The sequence below is a fragment of the Neltuma alba genome, unplaced genomic scaffold, assembly GCF_004799145.2.
Source record: "Neltuma alba isolate B1F8T4 unplaced genomic scaffold, ASM479914v2 tig00005338_pilon, whole genome shotgun sequence".
Lineage (NCBI taxonomy): Eukaryota > Viridiplantae > Streptophyta > Magnoliopsida > Fabales > Fabaceae > Neltuma > Neltuma alba.
Window position 1 is genome coordinate 1 of NW_021634068.1, and position 21840 is coordinate 21840.

A 21840-nucleotide genomic window follows, 5' to 3' on the forward strand; every position below is an offset into this window, starting at 1 on the left:
GTTGTTGCTTAAAATAGGAGTATTAATTCCTCCTTGCACCTAATAAATTGATTTTTTTTTTAAAAAAAAGAAATCCGTTATGATGATGCTTTACGATGAATTGAAGGTTATTAATTTCATGAAGAGCTAAGCTTTATCGAAAATTGTTGTACATTTTCAAAATTACTCTCAATGAATTTAAATTCATATTAATTTTCCCTTTATCACTTGCTCAATCATAACTTTTTTTTGATCATTTAACGACAGGCAAAGTTGAAAAAAGATTCAATGTTCTATAAATTTTATAATTGACTTATATTTTGCATATTTAAATTTTCTAGAACTAAAGTTACGTACATACTCCATACAACACACACACATATATAAAGAGGAGGAGTGATTCTCAAGTCATCATCACTCCATTCCCAGGAAACATGGCCTAATTAAAAACAAAGAATTCCAAGATGGATCGCATTGTCATTGATTATTATATCGCTCTCTCGGACTTTTCTCTCTTTCGACTATTTGTCATTATTAATTAATGGCAACTTAGTGCATCAATCGAATAACAACTAATAAAAAAGACGGAGGGGCAGCCATCAACATTGTAATAAATAAATATAACTGGGATTATGATGACCAATAAATATATATATATCTATATACTACTATATGCTTCGCCGCCCCCTCCACTAAATTTTAACATTAGTTTCTCGATTTTGACCGAGAGCGTATATTAGGAAGTCCGATCAATCACGGAGTATAAATAAATCGACGAACTTTGAAAGCCTAAATGCATAATAACCATAGCATAACACAATATTAACGAGAAAGTTAATATTATTCCTCATTTTTGCATAAAATATATATATGCTGCTTTAAACTAATTCATCCACTCACTATATACCATTACGATGCAAAAATAATCCAGTTATGCTCCAATTTTATATCTCGAGTAATTAATTACTTCCATTAGGTGCCAACAAAATTAAATTAGCTAGACGTTATACTATGTTAGAAATAGCCAAACCAACACCCTTTTGATATCCACCCAAAAAAAAGGAATAAAGACAAAGAAAGGAGGGAAAATAAATAAATAAATAAATTAGAGCGGTTTGAGCCAAACCAGTAACAAGAGGAACATCGTTACCCATGCAGCATGTTTTAACTTTTGCGTTTTAACATGCCAGAAGTGAGGAGTTAGTCAACGCGAGCTCTGGCGCGTGGGGATTATCCGAGGATGAGAGTTATTGTTTGTGGGGCAAACTAAAACCAGATCATTAGAGAAAACTTGCTGCCATCTCTAATCACAAATCAAATCTTTGACGCAGCCATATAGACATCAACTGGTCTCCAGTTAAAGGGCGAAGACTGAAAATATTAAAGGCCAAAAAAACAAGAAATTAAAGACTATTCAGTACTTGTGACTTTGTGGATATGCATCTCAATTCTCATAGACTGGACTGCGTAATTTGACACATTCCATACGCTTACCGTTTCGATTCTGCCCACCACCTGACCGAAAGGTATATCCCTGACCATTCCTCCTCTTAAATTGAACCCTACACGACTAATTCGCACCTCCTTCACGTGTGCATGCCACTGTATATAAATAGGACGTTGAGCTCAGGAAATCAAACAGACAAGAACCTAAATCTTCCTGAGATTTGTCTTGAGCAGAAACAAACTTAAATACCTGCCTTACCATCTGCCTGCTCCCACATTTTCTTCAGCATTCATTTTAGTACAAACTCGCCCTTGCTTTCCATTTTCCACCTGGCTGATCCGATCCACCGTAACGAAAATATGGAGAGAACAAAGTCATCCCTTCTTCAAATTCAACCCCCAACCTATGGAAATCTAGTCACCATTCTCAGCATCGATGGAGGCGGTATTAGGGGCATCATCCCTGCCGCCATTCTCGAATTCCTGGAATCTCAACTCCAGGTATGAATCTACATATATTCGTAGATGGAGATACACTTGGAATGAATATCTTACTTTGCTGTGGTGTCTCTCTTGCATGCATATGTGGTCTTCAAACATGAATACCATATTTTGTCGTAGCACAAACGTCCAATTTCTGTGTCCATATAAAAAAAAAAAATTTACCTTAATGTCACTGCATGCACACATACTGAGTGATAGCAAATATATGAATTTTCTACACTGTAATTAATGCTATATTGGATCCGAAAGTTGGTGAATAAATGAAGCCTATCACTTATAGCAATGTGGACGTTCTTGCAGGAGCTGGACGGTGAAGAAGCAAGGCTCGCAGACTACTTTGATGTGATTGCAGGAACCAGCACGGGGGGTCTCGTAACCGCCATGCTCACCGCTCCAAATGGAAGGAAGCGACCACTCTTTGCTGCCAAGGGTATCAAGCCCTTTTACCTGGAGCACAGTCCAAATATATTCCCACAGAAGTATGCGTATAGAAACTCTAACGTCTCCTTTTGTTTGACTTGTTGGTCTGGTTCTTACGATTAAATGTATGTATAGATTCTCATTCGGAGCGATAGGAAAATTGTTCAGATCAATGGCTGGTCCCAAGTACGATGGCGAATACCTTCATCAAGTAGTGAGACAGAAGTTGGGAGAGACTCGGTTGCATGCGACACTCACCAACGTTGTCATCCCCACCTTTGACATAAAGGCGATGCAGCCAGTCATATTCTCATCTTATCAGATCAAGAAATCCCCTTTTTTAGACGCTCGACTCTCTGACATATGCATCAGCACCTCTGCTGCCCCTACTTATCTTCCAGGCCACCACTTCAAGAACCAAGATTCTGAAGGCAACGTCCGCGAATTCAATCTTATTGATGGCGGTGTTTCTGCAAATAATCCCGTATGTTTTATTAATTAATTTATCTTCACGGAACGTGAAATTAACTTTTACCCCGTTAATTCATTTTTAATCGTATGGTTATTATATGCATATACATGATTAGATTTCATTTTCCCGTGATGATCCAGACTTTAGTTGCCTTGAACCAAGTGACGAAGCAGGTCATTAATGAAGATCCTGATTTCTTTCCATCAAGCCCATGGATTATGGTCGCTTCCTCCTCATAATCTCAATAGGCACAGGCACAGCAAAGAATGAGCAAAAGTTCAATGCAAAAATGGCTGCCAAATGGGGATTGTTGGACTGGTTAACTAAAGGCGGCTCTACCCCTTTGATCGACGTGTTTACACAATCCAGTGCTGATCTCGTCGATTTCCATTTAGCTACCGTCACTCAAGCCCTTCATTCACAGGATAATTACCTAAGGATACAGGTGTGTGTGTGTGTGTGTCTATATATAAATTTTATATACATATATCTCCCCTATATGTAAATATATGCCTAACAATGCGTGGGTAAAAACAAAATTTGAAAATGTGTATTGTTCGGCATATACATACATATATATTTGTATATGAATATTAATTTGTCTCTTGTTGGCGGGGGTAATTGCAGGATGATACGTTGGCTAGTACAGTTTCGTCGGTTGATATTTCCACCGAAGAGAATTTAGAAAAACTGAGCCAAACAGGTGACGATCTATTGAAGAAACCGGTTTCTAGGGTCAACTTAGAGACTGGTCTGTTTGAACCCGTCGAAAATGGAGGGACCAATGAGGATGCTCTCAAAAAGTACGATATATATCGATCTTTATTTTAGATTCTTGATATACCCGTTTAGAATTCATTTCAGGACAAAAAATTACGTTCGCTCAAATAAGTTAGGTTTGTATTAATTACCGGGATGTCTTTCGCAGGTTTGCAAAAATTCTTTCTCAAGAAAGGAGGCTGCGAGAAATGAGATCCCCACATGCCAACACCAAGACATCAGGGCCCGATAGTCTGTTTATCTAGGAATAATAAGATTATTTCCCATTGTTCTGTAATAAATTAGTCTATTTCAGTTCTTCTTTGTTTCTTTTACCTAACCATAAATGTGATCCTGAAAAAAAAAAAAAGGGTGCAAGTCTTTAGTTCCCCCGAACTTTATGTACTTTCGTGTACTTTAGGGATTGCCATTCAATAAAAGCATATAAGTATGCTTAAAGATTTCAATGATTGTTGTGAAAAATGAATTTGATAATCAAATTCTAGATTTTATTATGATTGTCATGTTATTATTTACATATACATTTTCACCATATAATAATTTATACTTTACCAATAAATATTCTTACCATATATTGTTTAAATAAATTTTTAAAAAATTTAAATATGTTTACCTCTCTAAAATCTACAAATCCATTTAAATTTGGATGAGATGCGTATGCTTCTCCATAAACAAAGTAGTGTAGTGGAGTCAATTTCATTTGACATGATTTAAAAGTTCGTTTCAATAAACATTACATTCAAGCAACGTGTTGTAAAAGTAAATTTTAATAAAATACACAAATACTGTATTACGATTTACGGAAAGAAACTTTTGCCCCGTTAATTCAAGGACTCCATCATTGTACATCTGTTGCTTATGCAATTATGTTCTCTCAAAAACATCATTTTTTTAGTCAATGAAAATTAACTCAAAGTCTAGTAATATAATGAGTGCATATAATTAATTCTAAAACTATTAACTTGTTATGGGGAGAATCCTAAAAAATATATTTGAATTTCAAATTTTAAATTAATTTGTTCACTACACTTTAATAACAATTGACAACATTTAAAAACAAAATAACAACATATTTTTATAGTCATTTTTCATTTGAAATTTTAAAATTTTAGAAGTAATTTCTTGAGATTTTTTTCATTATTATTTATAAAATGATTTATTTTTAAACAACTTTGTCTCCCGAACCCAAGGTCAAGGCGCTACCTTGAATTAACGCCCATATGAACTTTTTATCAATACACGTCGACAGATAGGTTCAAGATCTCGATTGGCAATTATTTGATTGAAAATTAAATTATCTTTGCATAACTACTATCTCCAGTTTTTAATATAAGAATTAATTGACTAATTTAAGTAGATTAAAGCAATTAGTTAAGTTAGTTAATTGTAATAAATATGTATTATCTTTCTTAAAATAACTTTACTAATCAATTATATTGGCTAGAACTATCATTATTATAAAGACCATTTTAAAAAAAAGATAAATGTATAAGACAAAACGGATTGGAGTGCTAAATTTAGAACCAAAATAAAAAACAAACAGATTTTTACATTAAGGAACGAAGATAGTAAATCATTAAAAGAAAACGAAACTAAAAAAAATAGTTGAGTGAAAATTGAATATAAAATTAGCATGAGTTTCTCTTATTGAAAGAAAGGATCGACATGGTTATTGAAATAGTAAGAGATGAAATTAGTTTGCTTGTCACGGTAAAAATACAAGCACCAAAACCACAAGTGAGATACGGGTCCCATGTGAGCCCATTTTGTTTTTGCATACAGTGCAACGAAATTAAATAAACTATACTACCTTTAATTTTTAATATAAAACTAATTAATTAATTTAAGTAAAATAAATAAAATTAAGTTAATTGGTTGTAATAAATCAGTTTTTTTTTTAAAAAATAACCTCACTAATCCTATGTATTAACTATAACTACCATTTTATAAATTTTTAACATGTACAATTATTATAATAAATGTTTTTAAAAAAGTAGAGAAAATAAATTTGAATCTTATATTTAAAATCAAATTAAATGTTAATCTAACTTCTCTATTAAAGGCACAAAATAATATATTATTGCAGGCCTAATTACGAGTTATGATGGCGTATAGCTTACTGACAACATATCCCCAGCATATTCAGTTAATACGTAAGCGAAGGGGAAGGCCGCAATTTTGATGGCGACAGTACTCTCGTTCGTCTTGGAAATTCCCACCGTTTTAAAACGACCGGTTATTTCGTTGGATAGTAGTGCCTCGTATTCTCAACATAAAAAATTGAATAATTAATTTATAAATATTTTAAAAATTAGTTAAATTAATTAATTATAATAAATATATTAATTTTTTAAAACCCTTTCTCTAATAATGTGTATTAAAATTATCTCCTAATAAAACTCATACAATTAATGAAAATATTTTTAAAAAATTATAAATTTAGAAGATAAACTAAACTGAAGTCTTATATTTATAACCAAACTCAATACCAAATAAGCTATTCTAGTAACCACCGGAGATAGGATTATTATTGTTTTTTTGGTAGTGATTACTGTTTGTTGTTACATGCGTCACTTATAATTAACAAGTTACATTATCTTGTATACACGCATCTATAGGAGTTAGGTGGACGACTGCGAATGGAGAAGTCGCTCAGCGGAGAAGGAATTTGAGCCTACGAGATGCACTTGCACTGGTAATTCCTCTGTTCATATTATAAAAAATCTTTTAGAGTTCTTTTATCTATTTTATAAGACGTTTTATATAGTCTCAATAAGTATCAAATATTTATTTTTCATAAATGTCCGTATTTAATAAGAATATGAGAGAGAATAAAAATTAATATGATGTTAGAATTTAGTATGATTAATAAGAGCAATAAAAATTACTTAAATTTTATGATAAATTTAATGTTTTTAACTATTTCAATTGATATGTATAAATGATTTAGAAACATCTTATATTATGAATGAGAGGACGTACGTGACATCCACAGCCTAACAAATCACTGAAATTCCATCTTATAATACGCTAATCCTTTCCTTTGCTTCTTGCCGGTTTATTCATGCCATCATGTGCTTGAATTTAATTATTTAAGTATGGGACATGTTAATACAAGCGATTTTGGTCCCCCAAACGAAAAAAAACAAGTGATGACCTACATGCCTGTCACCAGACGTGTACGTCCAAATAAAGACGTCGCATATATACCATGAAATTAAATTAGTTTGTTGCCAAGTCTATTTCCCGTTCCAGATTTTAAAGTATAATTAGATTATTTATTTTCAATAACCACCTAATAAATGGAGGGCATTACACGAAAGTAATTAAAATTTTAAATAGTATGATATTAATCAAGTGGAGACAGGTAAATGGGGAATGGAAATCTTACATAGTAATATGTGTGTGTGTGTTATTTTCGCGTCGATATATGTTGTTTCTTCCTACGAAGACAGGTGAATGGGGATGGAGATCCTACAGGAAAGCAAAAACAAAATAAAAAATGCTAATATTTTTATGAAAAATGATGTTTAAGCATATATATCATTTTAAAAATTAAATTGTGTATATTCATTGAAATTATTATTTGTATTTTAATTTATAAAATTATCATTTTTACGTTACTATCCGTGATTTTGAAATTGTAAATTTAAAATATTATTAGAATATTTCATACATCAAGCTACAATTATTTTAAAAAAGACAAGGGACAAGTTAACAAAATACTTTTCTTATTTTATTTATAAGGTAGAAAAGAAGAAAATTTTTAGTCCTATTTATAGGACAGAGTAAAAATTTATCATATAAATGTATAATTTTATCTTTAATTTATTATTGTACTTTACTTCGTTTCATAAGGTATATTGTATATTAAATAAAATAAAATAAAAAATTATTAAATTTTAATAAACATGCTCGCTCTCTCTGATTTACGGTAGCTTTTCATTCTCTCGTCTTTTGTGGTCCGTATATATAAATAATAAATGCAAGCTCGTTTGAGTGGGCGTGGCAGAAAAACTTGTCGAGTGGGGCAGTCGTAATTGTCATATCGGGCTTATTAATTATTCCCAGCGACCCACCCGCTCGCCGCCACCCGCTCAGAGAACAAAATATATGACCACCCAGGATGTCCCATTAATAGCGGATTGATATATTAATGAATTACAAGCACGTGGGGTGTGTGCGTATATTATATCGGGGGAGAAAACACACGCACGCACGCACGCACACAAATATAGTAATGTGCATGAATGTATACGTTGCTTTACATTTTTGAACAGGTAATTACGAGTGTCTTGTTCAACAGGTAATTACGAGTATCTTGTTCAGCAGGTAATATGTCATGGGACGTTAGAATAATGGGCAAGCATTAAACCAGTGGGAGTGCATGCATCCCAAACGAACAAATTAAGATGAGACCACAAATTGAAGGGTTTATAGAAGACTTGTCAACGCAATCACGCGTGGGTAACATCTGGGACGAGTTCACGTATGCTTAACTAGAACCCGGTCTGGTCTTCAGAGAAGACTAATCGATGGCCATCCTCAATCACTGATCTGGTCTCATAGATGAAGCGACTGTTCATAATAGTCGTTCATCGGGTCTCCAGGAAACGGGGATGGATCTGACTTGGGATATTAAAACAAACAATGTTAGGCGGAGAATATTCAACGATGTGGATGAGTGTCTCATGATTATATTCTCATGGACTCAGCAACAAATTGGACTCATTCCGTACTTTTACCATTCCGATTCTCATCATCATCGGCATTTCCGTGAACATTCCTCTTCCTGACTCCAATATCACATATCCCACTATAAATAGCACGTTGAGCACAGCAATTCATCAAACAACCAAAATCTGAAATCTGCCATATATAACTCCTTTCTCGGCACTCGCCTTGCGCCCTTGCCCAAAAGTTTACTATCCCAAAGTTTACTATCTATCTGCTATAACTTCAATTCCATATTTTCTTTAGCATTCCTTAATTTCCATATAAACACGCACCTAGAGATCCATTAAACTATGGAGAGAACAAAGTCATCCCTTCTTCAAATTCAAGCCCCAACCTATGGAAACCTAATCACCATTCTCAGCATCGATGGAGGTGGTATTAGGGGCATCATTCCCGCCACCATTCTCGAATTCCTCGAATCTCAACTCCAGGTATAAATCTACAGATTCTACACACGCACACACACTAGGAACGCACAAGTTTTCTGTGGCGTCTCCTGCATCGGTCTTTAATTAATTAGAGGGAATATATATCATATACTATTCGGAGTACAGCAGCTTTTGTATTTGTGACATAAATTTAATTTTATTTGGACGGCCATGCAGGAACTGGATGGTGAAGAAGCAAGGCTCGCGGACTACTTTGACGTGATTGCAGGAACCAGCACGGGAGGTCTCGTAACCGCCATGCTTACTGCTCCCGACGAAGAGAAGCGACCACTCTTTGCTGCCAAGGATATCAAGCCCTTTTACCTGGAGCACTGTCCAAGCATATTCCCACAAAAGTATATATGAAACTATGATTTTTCTTTTCATTAGTTCAAATTAATGAAACTTAAACCGAAGAGATCCGATCCTGATTTCTAACCTGTACTTACGAATGAATTTGCAGATTCTCATTTGGAGCGATAGGAAAGTTGTTCAGATCAATGGCTGGTCCCAAGTACGATGGCGAATACCTTCATCAAGTAGTGAGACAGAAGTTGGGAGAGACTCGGTTGCACGAGACACTCACCAACGTCGTCATCCCCACCTTTGACATAAAGGCGATGCAGCCAATCATATTCTCATCTTATCAGATCAAGAAATCCACTTGTTTGGATGCTCGACTCTCTGACATATGCATCGGCACCTCCGCTGCACCTACCTATCTTCCTGGCTACCACTTCAAGAACCAAGATGGCCAAGGCAACGTCCGTGAATTCAACCTGATTGATGGCGGTGTTTCTGCAAATAATCCCGTATGTTGTATAAGTTGATCTTCACGCACAACGTGAAACTGTTCTTCTCCCACTAATATAAATTATTGATTTTAATGTGATATACATTTATATTAGATGAGTCCGTAATTAACTTTTGATTCTTTAATGATGCAGACTTTAGTCGCCTTGAACCAAGTCACGCAGCAGGTCATCAATGAAAATCCTGACTTCTTCTCCATCAGGCCCATGGATTATGGTCGCTTCCTTATAATCTCAATAGGCACGGGCACGGCAAAGAATGAGCAAAAATTCAATGCAAACATGGCTGCCAAGTGGGGAATATTGGATTGGTTAACCCACGGTGGTTCTACTCCTTTGATTGACGTGTTTTCCCAATCCAGTGCTGATCTCGTCGATTTCCATTTAGCAACCGTTACCCAAGCCCTTCACTCACAGGATCAATACCTTCGGATACAGGTATATATATCTCCCTTCTATATTACTATATGTAAATATTGCCTGTCTATGCATTAATTAATGGGAGGACAAGATTTAAGATATATATTTACATGCTCCGAGACAAAAAATTTAATTAGTCCTTGCTGGTGGCGGCAAAATGCAGGATGACACATTGATTGGTACAGTTTCTTCGGTTGATGTTTCTACGAAAGAGAATCTGGAAAAATTGTGCCAAACTGGCCGAGAGCTGTTGAAGAAACCAGTTTCCAGAGTCAATTTAGAGACGGGTCTGTGCGAACCCGTCGAAAATGGAGGGACCAATGAGGATGCCCTTAAAAGGTATAATATAATATAATATATCTTAGATCTATCCTTCTAGAATCTATTATATTGCAAGGTACTCAAATAATTGAATTTACTTAGATTAAATAATTGAAAATCTTTGTGAATTGTTTGGATATCTTTTGCAGATTTGCCAAAATACTTTCCCAAGAAAGAAGATTGCGGGAAATGAAATCTCCACATACCAACAAGGCAGCAGCAACAAGGCCTAATAGCTTGTCTATATAGTTTCGGCACGGGCTTTAGTCCCCGCCAGATTATTTGACATGTTACTTCTCATTTTGTTCTGTAATATACTCAGTCAACTTGATTCATTCTTTATTTGATTTCCCTGTCAATTGTAATTCTGTTGAAGAAGGTACAAGAATGTATTTCTCCTTCATCCTGTTGGACTTATATATACGTACTTAACTGATTGCCTCTCAATAAAAGCATAAATTATGATATATGTTTAAAGCCTTTCCCATGAAACTTATTTATAAACATTTGAATGAGCTGGGTACGTTCCCTTGAAATGGACTCGACAATCTCGTGAAAAATTTCTGAGAGACTTCAACTAAGGGAAAGTTTTATCTTTCTCAAATTCACTTAGGTAATAAAAATAAAGTAATAATTTCTACACAACAGTTATAATTGCAAGAGTGCATATTGTGCTGGCCTATTAAACCTCGGGGCAAGAAATAAAATTAGTATTCAATTATAGTTGGGTAGCATGTAACTTCACATATATCAACTCGAGGGGAAACTTATGGCTCACGAGGCAAGAAATAAAAATACTGTGGCTGCTTGTTGGAAGACAAATGAAGTCGCGAAGGATTCACAGGTCCGCGGCCGCGCGTATGGCCCTTTGCCCCTCTCAATCTTGAGGACTGTTCCCGTGGTAGCGAGGAGCGTGAGTTGGACAAGAATGAAAGCGCGTGAAGTTGGCAGCTCAGAACCAGAATGCTTTTTAACTTTATCGAAGAAGTTGAGTCAACTAGGAAAATTAGGGCAGCACAACGTGAATCTTTAGCCGCTGACTCCGTCTCCCTTAGCTTCTTATCATTTCCAGTAGTCCAGCTTGCACAGGGGTCGCTCTCCATAAATATCACCTTGGTCTCATCGAGGATTGTAAACATCATAACCAGAAACCGGAGCTTCCTTTCCACTTTTCCTTGCGGTTATTCTTCATTTATTCACTTTGATATAGTGATCTGTAGCATTGTATTTCAATGGAAAGAGCAAAGTCATCCGTTGAACAAATCCAGCCCCCATCTTATGGGGACTTGGTAACCATCCTGAGCATCGATGGTGGTGGCATTAGGGGTATAATCCCTGCCACTATTCTTGCTTTCCTCGAATCTAAACTCCAGGTACGTACATGCAAGCACCGCTTTTAGTTCTCCACAGAAGCATGAAACCTCTCATATGCCTATGTGACTTTTTTTGCATCACTTTAAAGGATTTGAGTCTTTGCTAGTTTTTTTCTGTACTTAATATAAAATTTTGTTTAACTTTTATTTTGATCCTAAATATAAAATTCTGATCTACTTTGTTTCTCATATTTATTTATTTGTTTTAAGTTAGTCTTTATAATAATGGTAGTTTTAATTAATACACACTTGATTAAAAAAGATATTTTAAAAGACAATATCTATTTAGTATAAATAACTAATTAAACTAATTTTTTTAATTTATTCAAATTAGTGAACTAGTTTTTATATTAAGAATAAAAGGTAGTTCCACACAACCTTTCAAACTCTCATATATTCACCTGAGGTCGATATTGACCTCCGTACAGGAGCTGGATGGAGAGGATGCAAGACTTGCAGACTATTTCGATGTCATCGCAGGAACAAGCACCGGCGGTCTTGTAACGGCCATGTTAACTGCTCCAAATGAAAACAATCGCCCAGTCTTTGCTGCTAAAGATATCAAACCCTTTTATCTGGAGCATTGCCCAAAAATTTTCCCTCAACATAGGTATGGATAACTACTACATCAAGTGGTCAATATAAAATTTAACTTAGTAATTTGAAGATATAAAGAGGTTATTAAATTACTTGACAATAGCATATGTTACATAATTTCTCTAAAATACTTTTGAAGATTATTAGATTGCATATCAATTTATAAATGAGGTAAATTAGTTTTAAAAAAACAATAAATATAAATAGTTTAAAATAATTAATATTTTTTATTTTTCTAAATTAGTTAACTCATCTTATATTATTATTGATATGCTCCTGTTTAAGGTATTTTTGGCTCATATAATAACCGTGAAATCGATTGAAATTCGAATTGATGAATTGGGCAGAGGGCTTCGTGCGACGGTGGTAGCAAAAGTGATCAGATCATTGGGAGGACCCAAATACGATGGAAAATATCTTCACTGGATCATTGGAGAGAAGCTGGGGAAAACTCTTTTGCGCCAGACGCTCACCCACGTTGTCATCCCCACCTTCGATATCAAGAACCTGCAGCCAACCATTTTTTCGTCTTATCAGGTCTGTCTGTCTGTCTGCCTTTATCCCCAAAGTTGGTGAGACCAAGAGACTTTTTTCCTTCGACGTACCTGTAGGGGTAATTTAATAATTGCAAAGGTCATGGTCCCCTGCTAGCTGCGACGACCTTGACTTGGGCAGCTGAAAATTTTCCAAAGCCATAATGGTTGTTATTACTGGAGCTAAAAAAACAGGTCGAGTCTTTAGGCCGTTTAGATTCAAAAATTATAAGGGATGGGTTTGAAATTTTTTTTCCTTAAATAGGAAATAGATCCTATAGGATGATCTTGTAGGGGTGAGGGCCAATCCGTTTAAGTCTTTTTATAATTTTTTTTTAAATTTTTATGTAATTTTAATATTATTAGTTTTTTATATTATTAATGATATTTCAAATATTTAGTTATTATTATCATTTTAAAATTAAATTTCATGAAATGGTCTGATTTATTTAGTTTTAAACAATAATTTGTCCAATTAAATTTTTAAAAAATGAGTTACTTTGCACTTTAATAATGATTTGATTTATATTATATGTGTTGATATTTTTAAACTATATATATTTGATAAGAGAGTGTTTTTATACTTATATAACTTGTGATTTTATAATTTGAATTAGAAATTTATGAGTTTTAACAATAATGTTTCTCAAACTAAAGTAAAATAATAACTAGACTGTAAAATTTAAAAGTAAAATTTATATATAATAATATTTTGTATTTGTGACTTAATTTTATTCATATTTATATCTTTTATTAATAATTTTATTGGTTTATTTTTTTTAATAAAAAATACGAAAAATATGAAAAATAGTATTTTTTTTTCTTAAACGGGCTGAAAGTCCTAGTCCTGTAAGGCCGGCCTAGCCTGCCAGTCTTTCGGAGCCCGGCCGTATTTCCACCTTTGGTGATTGCTATGAGCCATGCATCCCTGTTCACCCGCAAATTCTAGCTGGATCGAGATATTTATTTGATCAACACCACCTGGGATTCTCGGGCTTTTCGGGTTCGCAATCTTCAAAAGTCATAGGGGAAAACTTCAATTTACATGAAAAGTAGAATATCTGAAAAGTTAATAATCAAGTGCTGCTAACAAGATTTCAAACAATGGATACAGATTAACAGGTGCCCTTGCTTGAACGCAAGACTCGCTGACATATGCATCGGCACATCGGCGGCGCCTACGTACCTTCCTGCCCACCACTTCATGAACCAAGACTCCACTGGCAAAGAACTTGAATTCAACCTCATTGATGGTGGCGTAACTGCAAATAATCCCGTATAACGCATTAATCAATATCCCTCAAAGTGATTCTCATTCAGTTTTTTTTGTGTGGATTATTTATTATTTATATGGGGACTAATTGGGCAGTTGCTTGCTTCTTTTGGGCCCAGACACTCGTGGCTATCAACCAAATAACGAAAGAGATAATGGAGGATAATCCTGACTTCTACCCAATAAAGCCTTTGGAATTTAGGCGCTTCCTAATAATCTCACTAGGGACGGGCACGCCCAAGAATGAGAAAAGATTCACTGCACAGCTAGCAGCCAAATGGGGCCTACTGGGTTGGCTATCCCATGGAGGCTCTACTCCTTTGGTGGATGTGTTCACTCAGTCAAGTGCTGATATGGTTGATTTCCATGTAGCTACTATCACTCAAGCGCTCCAATGTGAAGATCGTTACCTCCGAATACAGGTCATTTAAATTCTAATTTTAGCAAAAACATAGATACTAACTTCAGTACTTAATATACGATTCAGTTTGTAGTTTAAATTAAATCTTATATTAAGGATGGGATGGATTTAGTACTATATAGCAAAATTAACAAGAATAAATTGATAATAAAATCAGACTATCCAATTAAATTCTTTGAAGGCAACCATATATGCAGGATGATACACTGACGGGTACGGAGTCTTCGGTTGATATTGCCACAAAAGAGAACTTGCAGAAGCTGGAACAAATTGGGGAAAGGCTGTTGAAGAAACCTGTCTCTAGGGTGAACTTAGAAACTGGTGAGTCTGAGCCAGCAGGGAACGGGGAGACCAATGAGGAAGCTCTTGTTAGGTAAGGCAAATTACTAATAATAACGTGTGCGAGCGGGTCAATTAAGGGCTTCATATGTGTGTGTGTGTGTGTGTGTGTGTGTATTGCAACTCATCAGACTTCACTAAGTTGTGGTTTTGATGAATCCCTCAGGTTTGCGAAGTCACTTTCCCATGAGAGGAGACTCCGAGGAATGAGATCTCCGCATACCAACGAGGCCTAGCTCAGCGCCGCCATCGCACAGTTTGATACTGTTCCCATCTAGCAGTTTGTGTTCAGATTCTAATTAATCTATGATTGATAAGTAAAATTAGGGAATTTCATGGCTTTGTTTTTCTCCTGAATTATTTAATTATTAGCTCAAGTGAAAAACTCCTTAATTATTATATGAGGCGGAATGTATTTCTTATACCCTCGGAACCTAAGTTAATTAGTAGCTCAAATAATTAATTACTCTTAACATTTCTTTTTCTTTTATGCAAAGATTAAATAAATAAAAAATTTTGACGACGAACGGATGATAAAAAATGTTCCATCATCTCCTAGCTCAAAGAGGAAACAATTATTTTTTTTTAAATTTTTTGAGCAAGAAACAATTCTTTAACTAAAAGAGTTTATATTTCACAGCAAATTAATCAGGATAAAATAACGACGAATAAGCGATAAAAATACCCTCCGCTAAAATTTTCCACAAATCTAACTTGGCAATAGACATCTTCTCATAATTAAGTATGTATAGTTAAATTATGGCGGAAATTGATACGGGCTTTCACATCTTTTTTCTCTTGAGCTGTGGAGAATTAACAAAGAATTACATTTTCTCGCTACTGACCGGTCTCTCTCTCTGTTTTTTTTTTTAAAAAAAATTATAAGGTCACGGTCAAAACTCAAAACCATGCAAGTAAAAAGCTAAGATTAAATCATATTACTAGACAAAAAGTCCTTATAGCCTATGGAGGGATAATTAGGGATCCTAAAATTCGGGTTTTATTGATGTGCTTGGTGACCATACCAGTCTGCACATTTATTAGTCTTCCTAGAAATACGGTTAAAGAAGATAATGATCCCATTGGTCTTCGTGGTGGATATGTATTGTCTCGTTCATTAATAAACGTGTAACTCTCCGGGCGGAAGACGATTCTCTCGCTGCATTCTCCTGTACTTTCTTCTTGTTTTCTTGTCGTGTCGAAACACTCAGACAATTTGCGCAAACAAATATCATGGTTGATATATCCACCTTATTCCTTCTTGGTGAATTTAATTAGTATCAGCTGCTTTTCTTCCTTCCCTTGTAGTGAAAGCTTTACTTCACAGAGGCTGGGCAGTGCGGCTTCAATGTTGTCTCTTACTCAAGTTTTTAAATTACGCAGGGCCTTGATAGGGACTCATCACATCACTATAATAAAATATGGACCGTTCAAAATATGATTTCATATTTAAAATTATATTTTTTAATAATAATTTTTTTAAGAAGTGTCAATTATAAGATTAACTATATTTATTTTAAATTTTATATCAATTAAAATAAAAATTATTTAAAATATAAAACTATTAAATGGTCTAAATTGAGATGAGCACTCTCTATCTATGCTCATCTTTACGATGAGCATAAAATATGCTCCCCTTACACTTTTATTGTATAAATAGGTTAGCGTACTCTGCATCTATTTTTCTGCTGTATATGCAACTTGTCAAGGTCTTGCTTAATTGGTTGCAAAAGCCAGGTTAAAAAAAAAACAGAGAAGTTTAATTGGTTACAGAACAGAATGAAGTTATACTGGAAGAAATAAAAGTTGTAACATCACTTCTTTTATTTATTTGTAATTATTATTCAACCAACTATCCTACGTTATTTTTCATTCTGTACACAGAATTAATGGACAACAACTGTCATCCAAAAACTAAATTATTCACGTTTTTATAATCTTTACAATTGTATTAGTGCGTATAACTAAACGCGGGTTTGAATGTTCAACGCAACAAATTAGTGGATGGCGGACGCCAAGCGGACAGAAGTGTCTTTCAAGATATAAATGCAGTGTGGGATATCCCATGTTCATACCTGTGTTCTCGGTGACAAGGCATGCGCGCAATTGGCATGATTTGCATGGTTTCGCATTTCGTTGTTTTAATCTTCAAACCTGCTGCAATTAATTCTAACTTGTTAAGACCACACAACCGCTATAATTCCATGGACAGCCAATGAAAAGACATCCTTAATTTGGAACCAGGTCAGACTTCTGTACAAAAGCAATCAGAACTGATACACACACACACACACACACACAGACATACACATAGGAGCATATCCAATTAAATACTATAAGATTCCGGATTCCTTCAGCTTTGCCTTCAAAGTTCATTATATCGTCTGCAATATCATATTTGAAGCACGATGGAATTAGGAAAGAACAGACTAATCACCGTGCTTAGCATCGATGGAGGCGGCGTAAGGGGAATCATTCCGGGTGTTATACTTGCTTACCTTGAATCCCAGCTTCAGGTAGCTTCTTAGCTTCCACCACAATGCTCCGCCTCGGCATATCATTCCCCGCATCTGCACAATAGGTTGTGTGAGTGAAAAGTTGGAGGAGTAGAAAACGTGCATGTCAATTTTTCATTAATTATTTCACATAATTAAGCTCACTACACAACTGTGACCTTAGCACATGTCAAGAGTCTCGAGAAAACATTTGACTGCTTCATACTTAGATTGCCACCACTCTAATTCTTTCATCTATCAATTGGCTTTTGCAAGTATATATCACTGCATGGTTGTTTCATTGTTTATATATGTACGGTGCAGAAATTGGATGGCGGAGATGCAAGACTGGCACACTATTTTGATGTGATTGCAGGAACAAGCACAGGCGGCTTGATGACTGCCATGTTAACTGCACCAGATGAAAAGAAAAGACCTTTATTTGCAGCCAGAGATATCAACAAGTTTTACCTTGACAATTGCCCGAAAATCTTCCCACAGAACAGGTAAACCTCAATATAAGACACAGATTCACCATTAATTAAGCGCGCGCTTCCTTTTGCCTTTCCAAATATGTTCATGAATCTGATCACCAAGCAATATAACATTCATGTGTGTGTGTGTGTGGGGCAAACAGATGTAAATTTTTGCGTGCCCTGTGGGGACCAAAGTACGACGGCAAGTATCTACATCGCCTAGTTGAGGAAAAACTAGGTGACAAGAAACTGGACCAGACACTAACAAATGTTGTGATCCCAACCTTTGACATCAAGAACCTTCAGCCAACCATCTTTTCTAGTTTTCAGGTTAGCATCTTCGTCACCTGATTGGGCAGCATGTGCTCCCTGCCCTGCATACGTTTTCCTTCTTCTTTTTATACCTTTTCTATCTGAAAATGAAGCCGATATCTAAATTCGATATCTAAATTCAAGAATGATCTCGCCTGCTTAAACCCAGGTGAAGCAAAACCCAAGCTTAAACGCCATGCTCTCGGATATATGCATTGCAACTTCAGCGGCTCCGACCTATCTCCCGGCTCATTATTTCCAAACAAAGGACGTCAACGGCAAAGTGACGAGAGAGTTTAATCTCATTGACGGAGGGGTTGCGGCAAATAATCCGGTACGCATGGCAAAACTCAATTTCGATATAAATGCACCGTCGAGCGATCTCACTGGAAAATGGAAATCAGCGTAATTATTACTATCCATGGTGGGTAATTGCAGGCACTGGTTGCCATTGGCGAAGTGACCAAGGAAATCATAGAAGGTAGCCCTGACTTCGTTCCGATAAAACCTTTGGAATATGACCGATTCTTGGTGATATCTTTAGGAACCGGGAACCCAAAAACTCCCAAGTACAGTGCGCATGAAGCAGCTAAGTGGGGCATCTTGGGATGGTTGGCCAGCAATGGTTCTACCCCTCTGGTTGACGTCTTCAATCAGGCTGGTGCCGATATGGTGCACTTGCATCTCTCTATTGTTTTCGAAGCCCTCTCCTCCCAGGAAACTTACCTCCGAATTCAGGTCCTCTTGTGTATGCAATTTCCTATTCGTGAACCGATCAGTTATTCTCTCGTACGTAGACAGTGAATTGACCACTTGAACGGTCTGCTGTGTGATTGCAGGATGATACGTTGCATGGAAAAACATCTTCTCTCGATGGAGCCTCACGAAAAAATCTAAATGAGCTAGTTGAAATTGGCGAGAAATTGTTGAAAAAACCTGTTTCTCGGGTTAACTTGGATACCGGTACTTATCAACCTTGCAGCCATGAGACCAACGCGGAGGCTCTGGAAAGGTGCGCTTGGAAAAATTGTACAAATTTGTTGAATTGTACTTGTCACGGCCTTGCTAATCATCTGTTAATGCTCTGGCGTAGGTTTGCAAAATTACTGTCCCAGCAGAAGAAGCGCGGGGGCGGAGACAATGTTACTGATAAGGCCTAGCGTCCATTACGCAAATTGATTAGTACTTTTGTCAGTTGGAGTCGAGATCCATGCGTGCAGGGGCACATGCACTAGCAGTCAACCAGTCAACCTTACTTTATTTTATCTCCTACACTTTTGTTTTCAAGCCCAAAAATCTTGAATAACTGTTCTGTGTATCCGATAAATAGTTTCCGGTAAAAGATTTGTTTCCCATCAAATAAATTTTTAATTTTTCCGCCAAGAAATAAATTTTCTAGGGAAATTTTAATGGTGAGAGAGGGATATATAGTATTAATGGTAACAATAAATAGATCAGGTCAGGCACAAATCTCAATATAAATCACAATGTTTATTTTTTGGCCAACAGATTACAATATTGATATTTTATATGCCTTGTGAATAATAGTTTTTCTCAGAACAAAAGAAGCCATGAACCGGGAGACGTGGCAGATTATTTATCTTTTTTCTAATCTAATCATATCTATGGCTAAAAGACAAATTCTCAATTCATATTATTCCTCCTATTATTTATAAGCTTCAAATGTAGAGAAAAGGTGTGGTTCATTTTATAAGCTTTAATTTAAAATTTGTGTAAATATTTAATGCATTTTTTAAATTTTGTCTTTAATTATTTATTCTTTTTCCTTCGTCATACTCTTTTATCACATTTTTCCATATGTTCTCTTTTATCTTTTTTCTCATTTACTATAAGATTATATTTGAAAACAAAATTATATTTCTAACCTTTTTATTATTTTTAACTAATTTTAAATAAAAAAGTGGCAAAAAATATCTGATGTGAGAGTGGACCGGGACACGTGGCATCCGAACTACCGAAGTGGGCTTGCTGGCATGCTATGGCTCCACAATCCGGTCTTGGATCCTGGATGTGTGTTTTGGGGAGCCCTTCCCTTGAGGAAGCCTGACGAGCGTGTGGCTAAAATTTAAGAAATAATAATAATGATGATAGTATACTAAGGATTCATGAGCACATCTTCGTTCATGGGCCGAAAAGTTGGCATATCTTGCCCGAACAAAAACTAAGGACCCATTAGTTTTACTTTCTGGGCAAACGATTTCCTCTACAGGGAAAGCCTGAATAACCAAATGGGCCGCCTTTTCCATTTTGTCATCTAGCTATCTTCGTCCAATTGAATTAAAAAAAAAAAAATCTGGCCATCTATACTTGACCGTCTTGACGTTTTGCTGTGATTCTCTTCCAGTGGAGCGGGGGGCTTGAACCGGAAGAGGATTCTCTCCTTTGTAAGCACTTTGAGCTGAGAAATGTCTCGATTGTAAAATCACTTCCAGAAAACCAATCTCAACGCCGAAGTTAATTTTGACTCTGGCCAGTTTCTTTTTTCAATGCCAGTCAAGTTCGGGGTCCAAGTTTTTTGTTTGTTAATATATGTTACCGATTTGAAACCCTAGGTGGGAGCATATATGATCGGTTACTTTTATTTAATTTCTGTTCATACGATCTCTTGAATCGATCTGCGACAGTTTCACTTTTGTTGCCTTCTTTGGCTGCAATGAAAATTACAGGAAGGGCTGGTGTTCCCGTGGAAGTGATGGGCTTGATGCTGGTAGAGTCTGGATGAGTACGCTGTCCGCGTCGTAGATGTTTTTGCGATGCCACAGAGTGGAACCGGTGTTAGTGTTGAAGCTGTGGATCATGTTTTTCCGACTAACATGCTCGATATGCTGAAGCAGACCGGAAGGTATTTTTGTTTTCCTTTGATTTCTTGAAACTTTTATGTTAATTTATGAGCCTTTGAATTTGTTGTTGCGACAATTTTGCACTTCATTTTTGTTTCGGGAAGTTTTGGCATAGACCAGATCAATTACTGGCTACCTGCCCTGAATTATTTTTAAGCATTTCTTCTGTTTCAATCTCCCTTCATAATTTTTCGCTCATCCTTACCCTTAACATTGAAGAATTAGGCTTGAACTTCTAGCCAACAACACAGAAAGATATTTGCTACATAACATTGTTGAATCTTGCCCTTTATTTCAAAACCCATCAATTAAAGTGGTGGCAACATTTATGAGTGAACATTCGCTTTTTACTCCTGTTCTATACATGTATCGTACTAGATGCCAGTCTAGTCACACCAATTAATTAAACTAGCACTTTGTTGTAGACCATAGATGGTTGTGGGGTGGTATTATTTCCATCCTGGATCTGGTTGTTGGCTTTCTGGAGTGGGCATAAATACACAACGGGTTATGACTTATTTTTCCATACATGTATTATATGGACGACTCTTATGTAATGGAATGAATTGTTGTATTTGAATTTTAAAGCAACTTAACGTATATAATTTTGATGGACAAATAAGGCTATACTTGTAAATAAGCTACAAGAACGAAACATAAATATAATTTCTGGGGACAATTGACATATTTAGCAAACTAGGATATGAAAACTCTCAGTATAGCTTTGCTGTTTTCAGAAACTCATGCACAATCTGTTTCCATGCTTTATCTAATACAGAGTTTTGAGGCTTTAAATCAACGTGTTGTGGATGTGGTGGTTGATCCTGTTCAGTGTGTTAAG

General features: G+C 35.8%; 3 protein-coding genes and 1 pseudogene across 3 annotated transcripts; all 4 read left to right on the forward strand.

The window, feature by feature from the left end:
* Positions 1-1785: 1785 nt before the first annotated feature.
* Positions 1786-3846, forward strand: LOC114747476 (patatin-like protein 2; annotated as a pseudogene).
* Positions 3847-8569: 4723 nt separating this feature from the next.
* LOC114747478 (patatin-like protein 2) lies at positions 8570-10713 on the forward strand. Its single transcript, XM_028935811.1, has 6 exons — positions 8570-8769; positions 8944-9122; positions 9230-9578; positions 9714-10016; positions 10162-10337; positions 10469-10713. The coding sequence occupies exons 1-6, from the start codon at positions 8629-8631 to the stop codon at positions 10566-10568; spliced, it is 1248 nt and encodes a 415-aa protein (XP_028791644.1). The 5' UTR covers positions 8570-8628; the 3' UTR covers positions 10569-10713.
* Positions 10714-11551: 838 nt separating this feature from the next.
* Positions 11552-15101, forward strand: LOC114747479 (patatin-like protein 2). The gene is made up of 7 exons (XM_028935812.1): positions 11552-11692; positions 12121-12302; positions 12637-12826; positions 13937-14098; positions 14215-14517; positions 14714-14889; positions 15022-15101. Exons 1-7 carry the CDS (start codon positions 11552-11554, stop codon positions 15089-15091), a joined length of 1224 nt encoding a protein of 407 aa, XP_028791645.1. The 3' UTR covers positions 15092-15101.
* A 2097-nt stretch (positions 15102-17198) lies between these two features.
* Positions 17199-19521, forward strand: LOC114747481 (patatin-like protein 2). Its single transcript, XM_028935815.1, has 7 exons — positions 17199-17371; positions 17675-17856; positions 17988-18156; positions 18308-18472; positions 18577-18876; positions 18978-19150; positions 19232-19521. Exons 1-7 carry the CDS (start codon positions 17264-17266, stop codon positions 19296-19298), a joined length of 1164 nt encoding a protein of 387 aa, XP_028791648.1. The 5' UTR covers positions 17199-17263; the 3' UTR covers positions 19299-19521.
* Positions 19522-21840: the final 2319 nt, after the last annotated feature.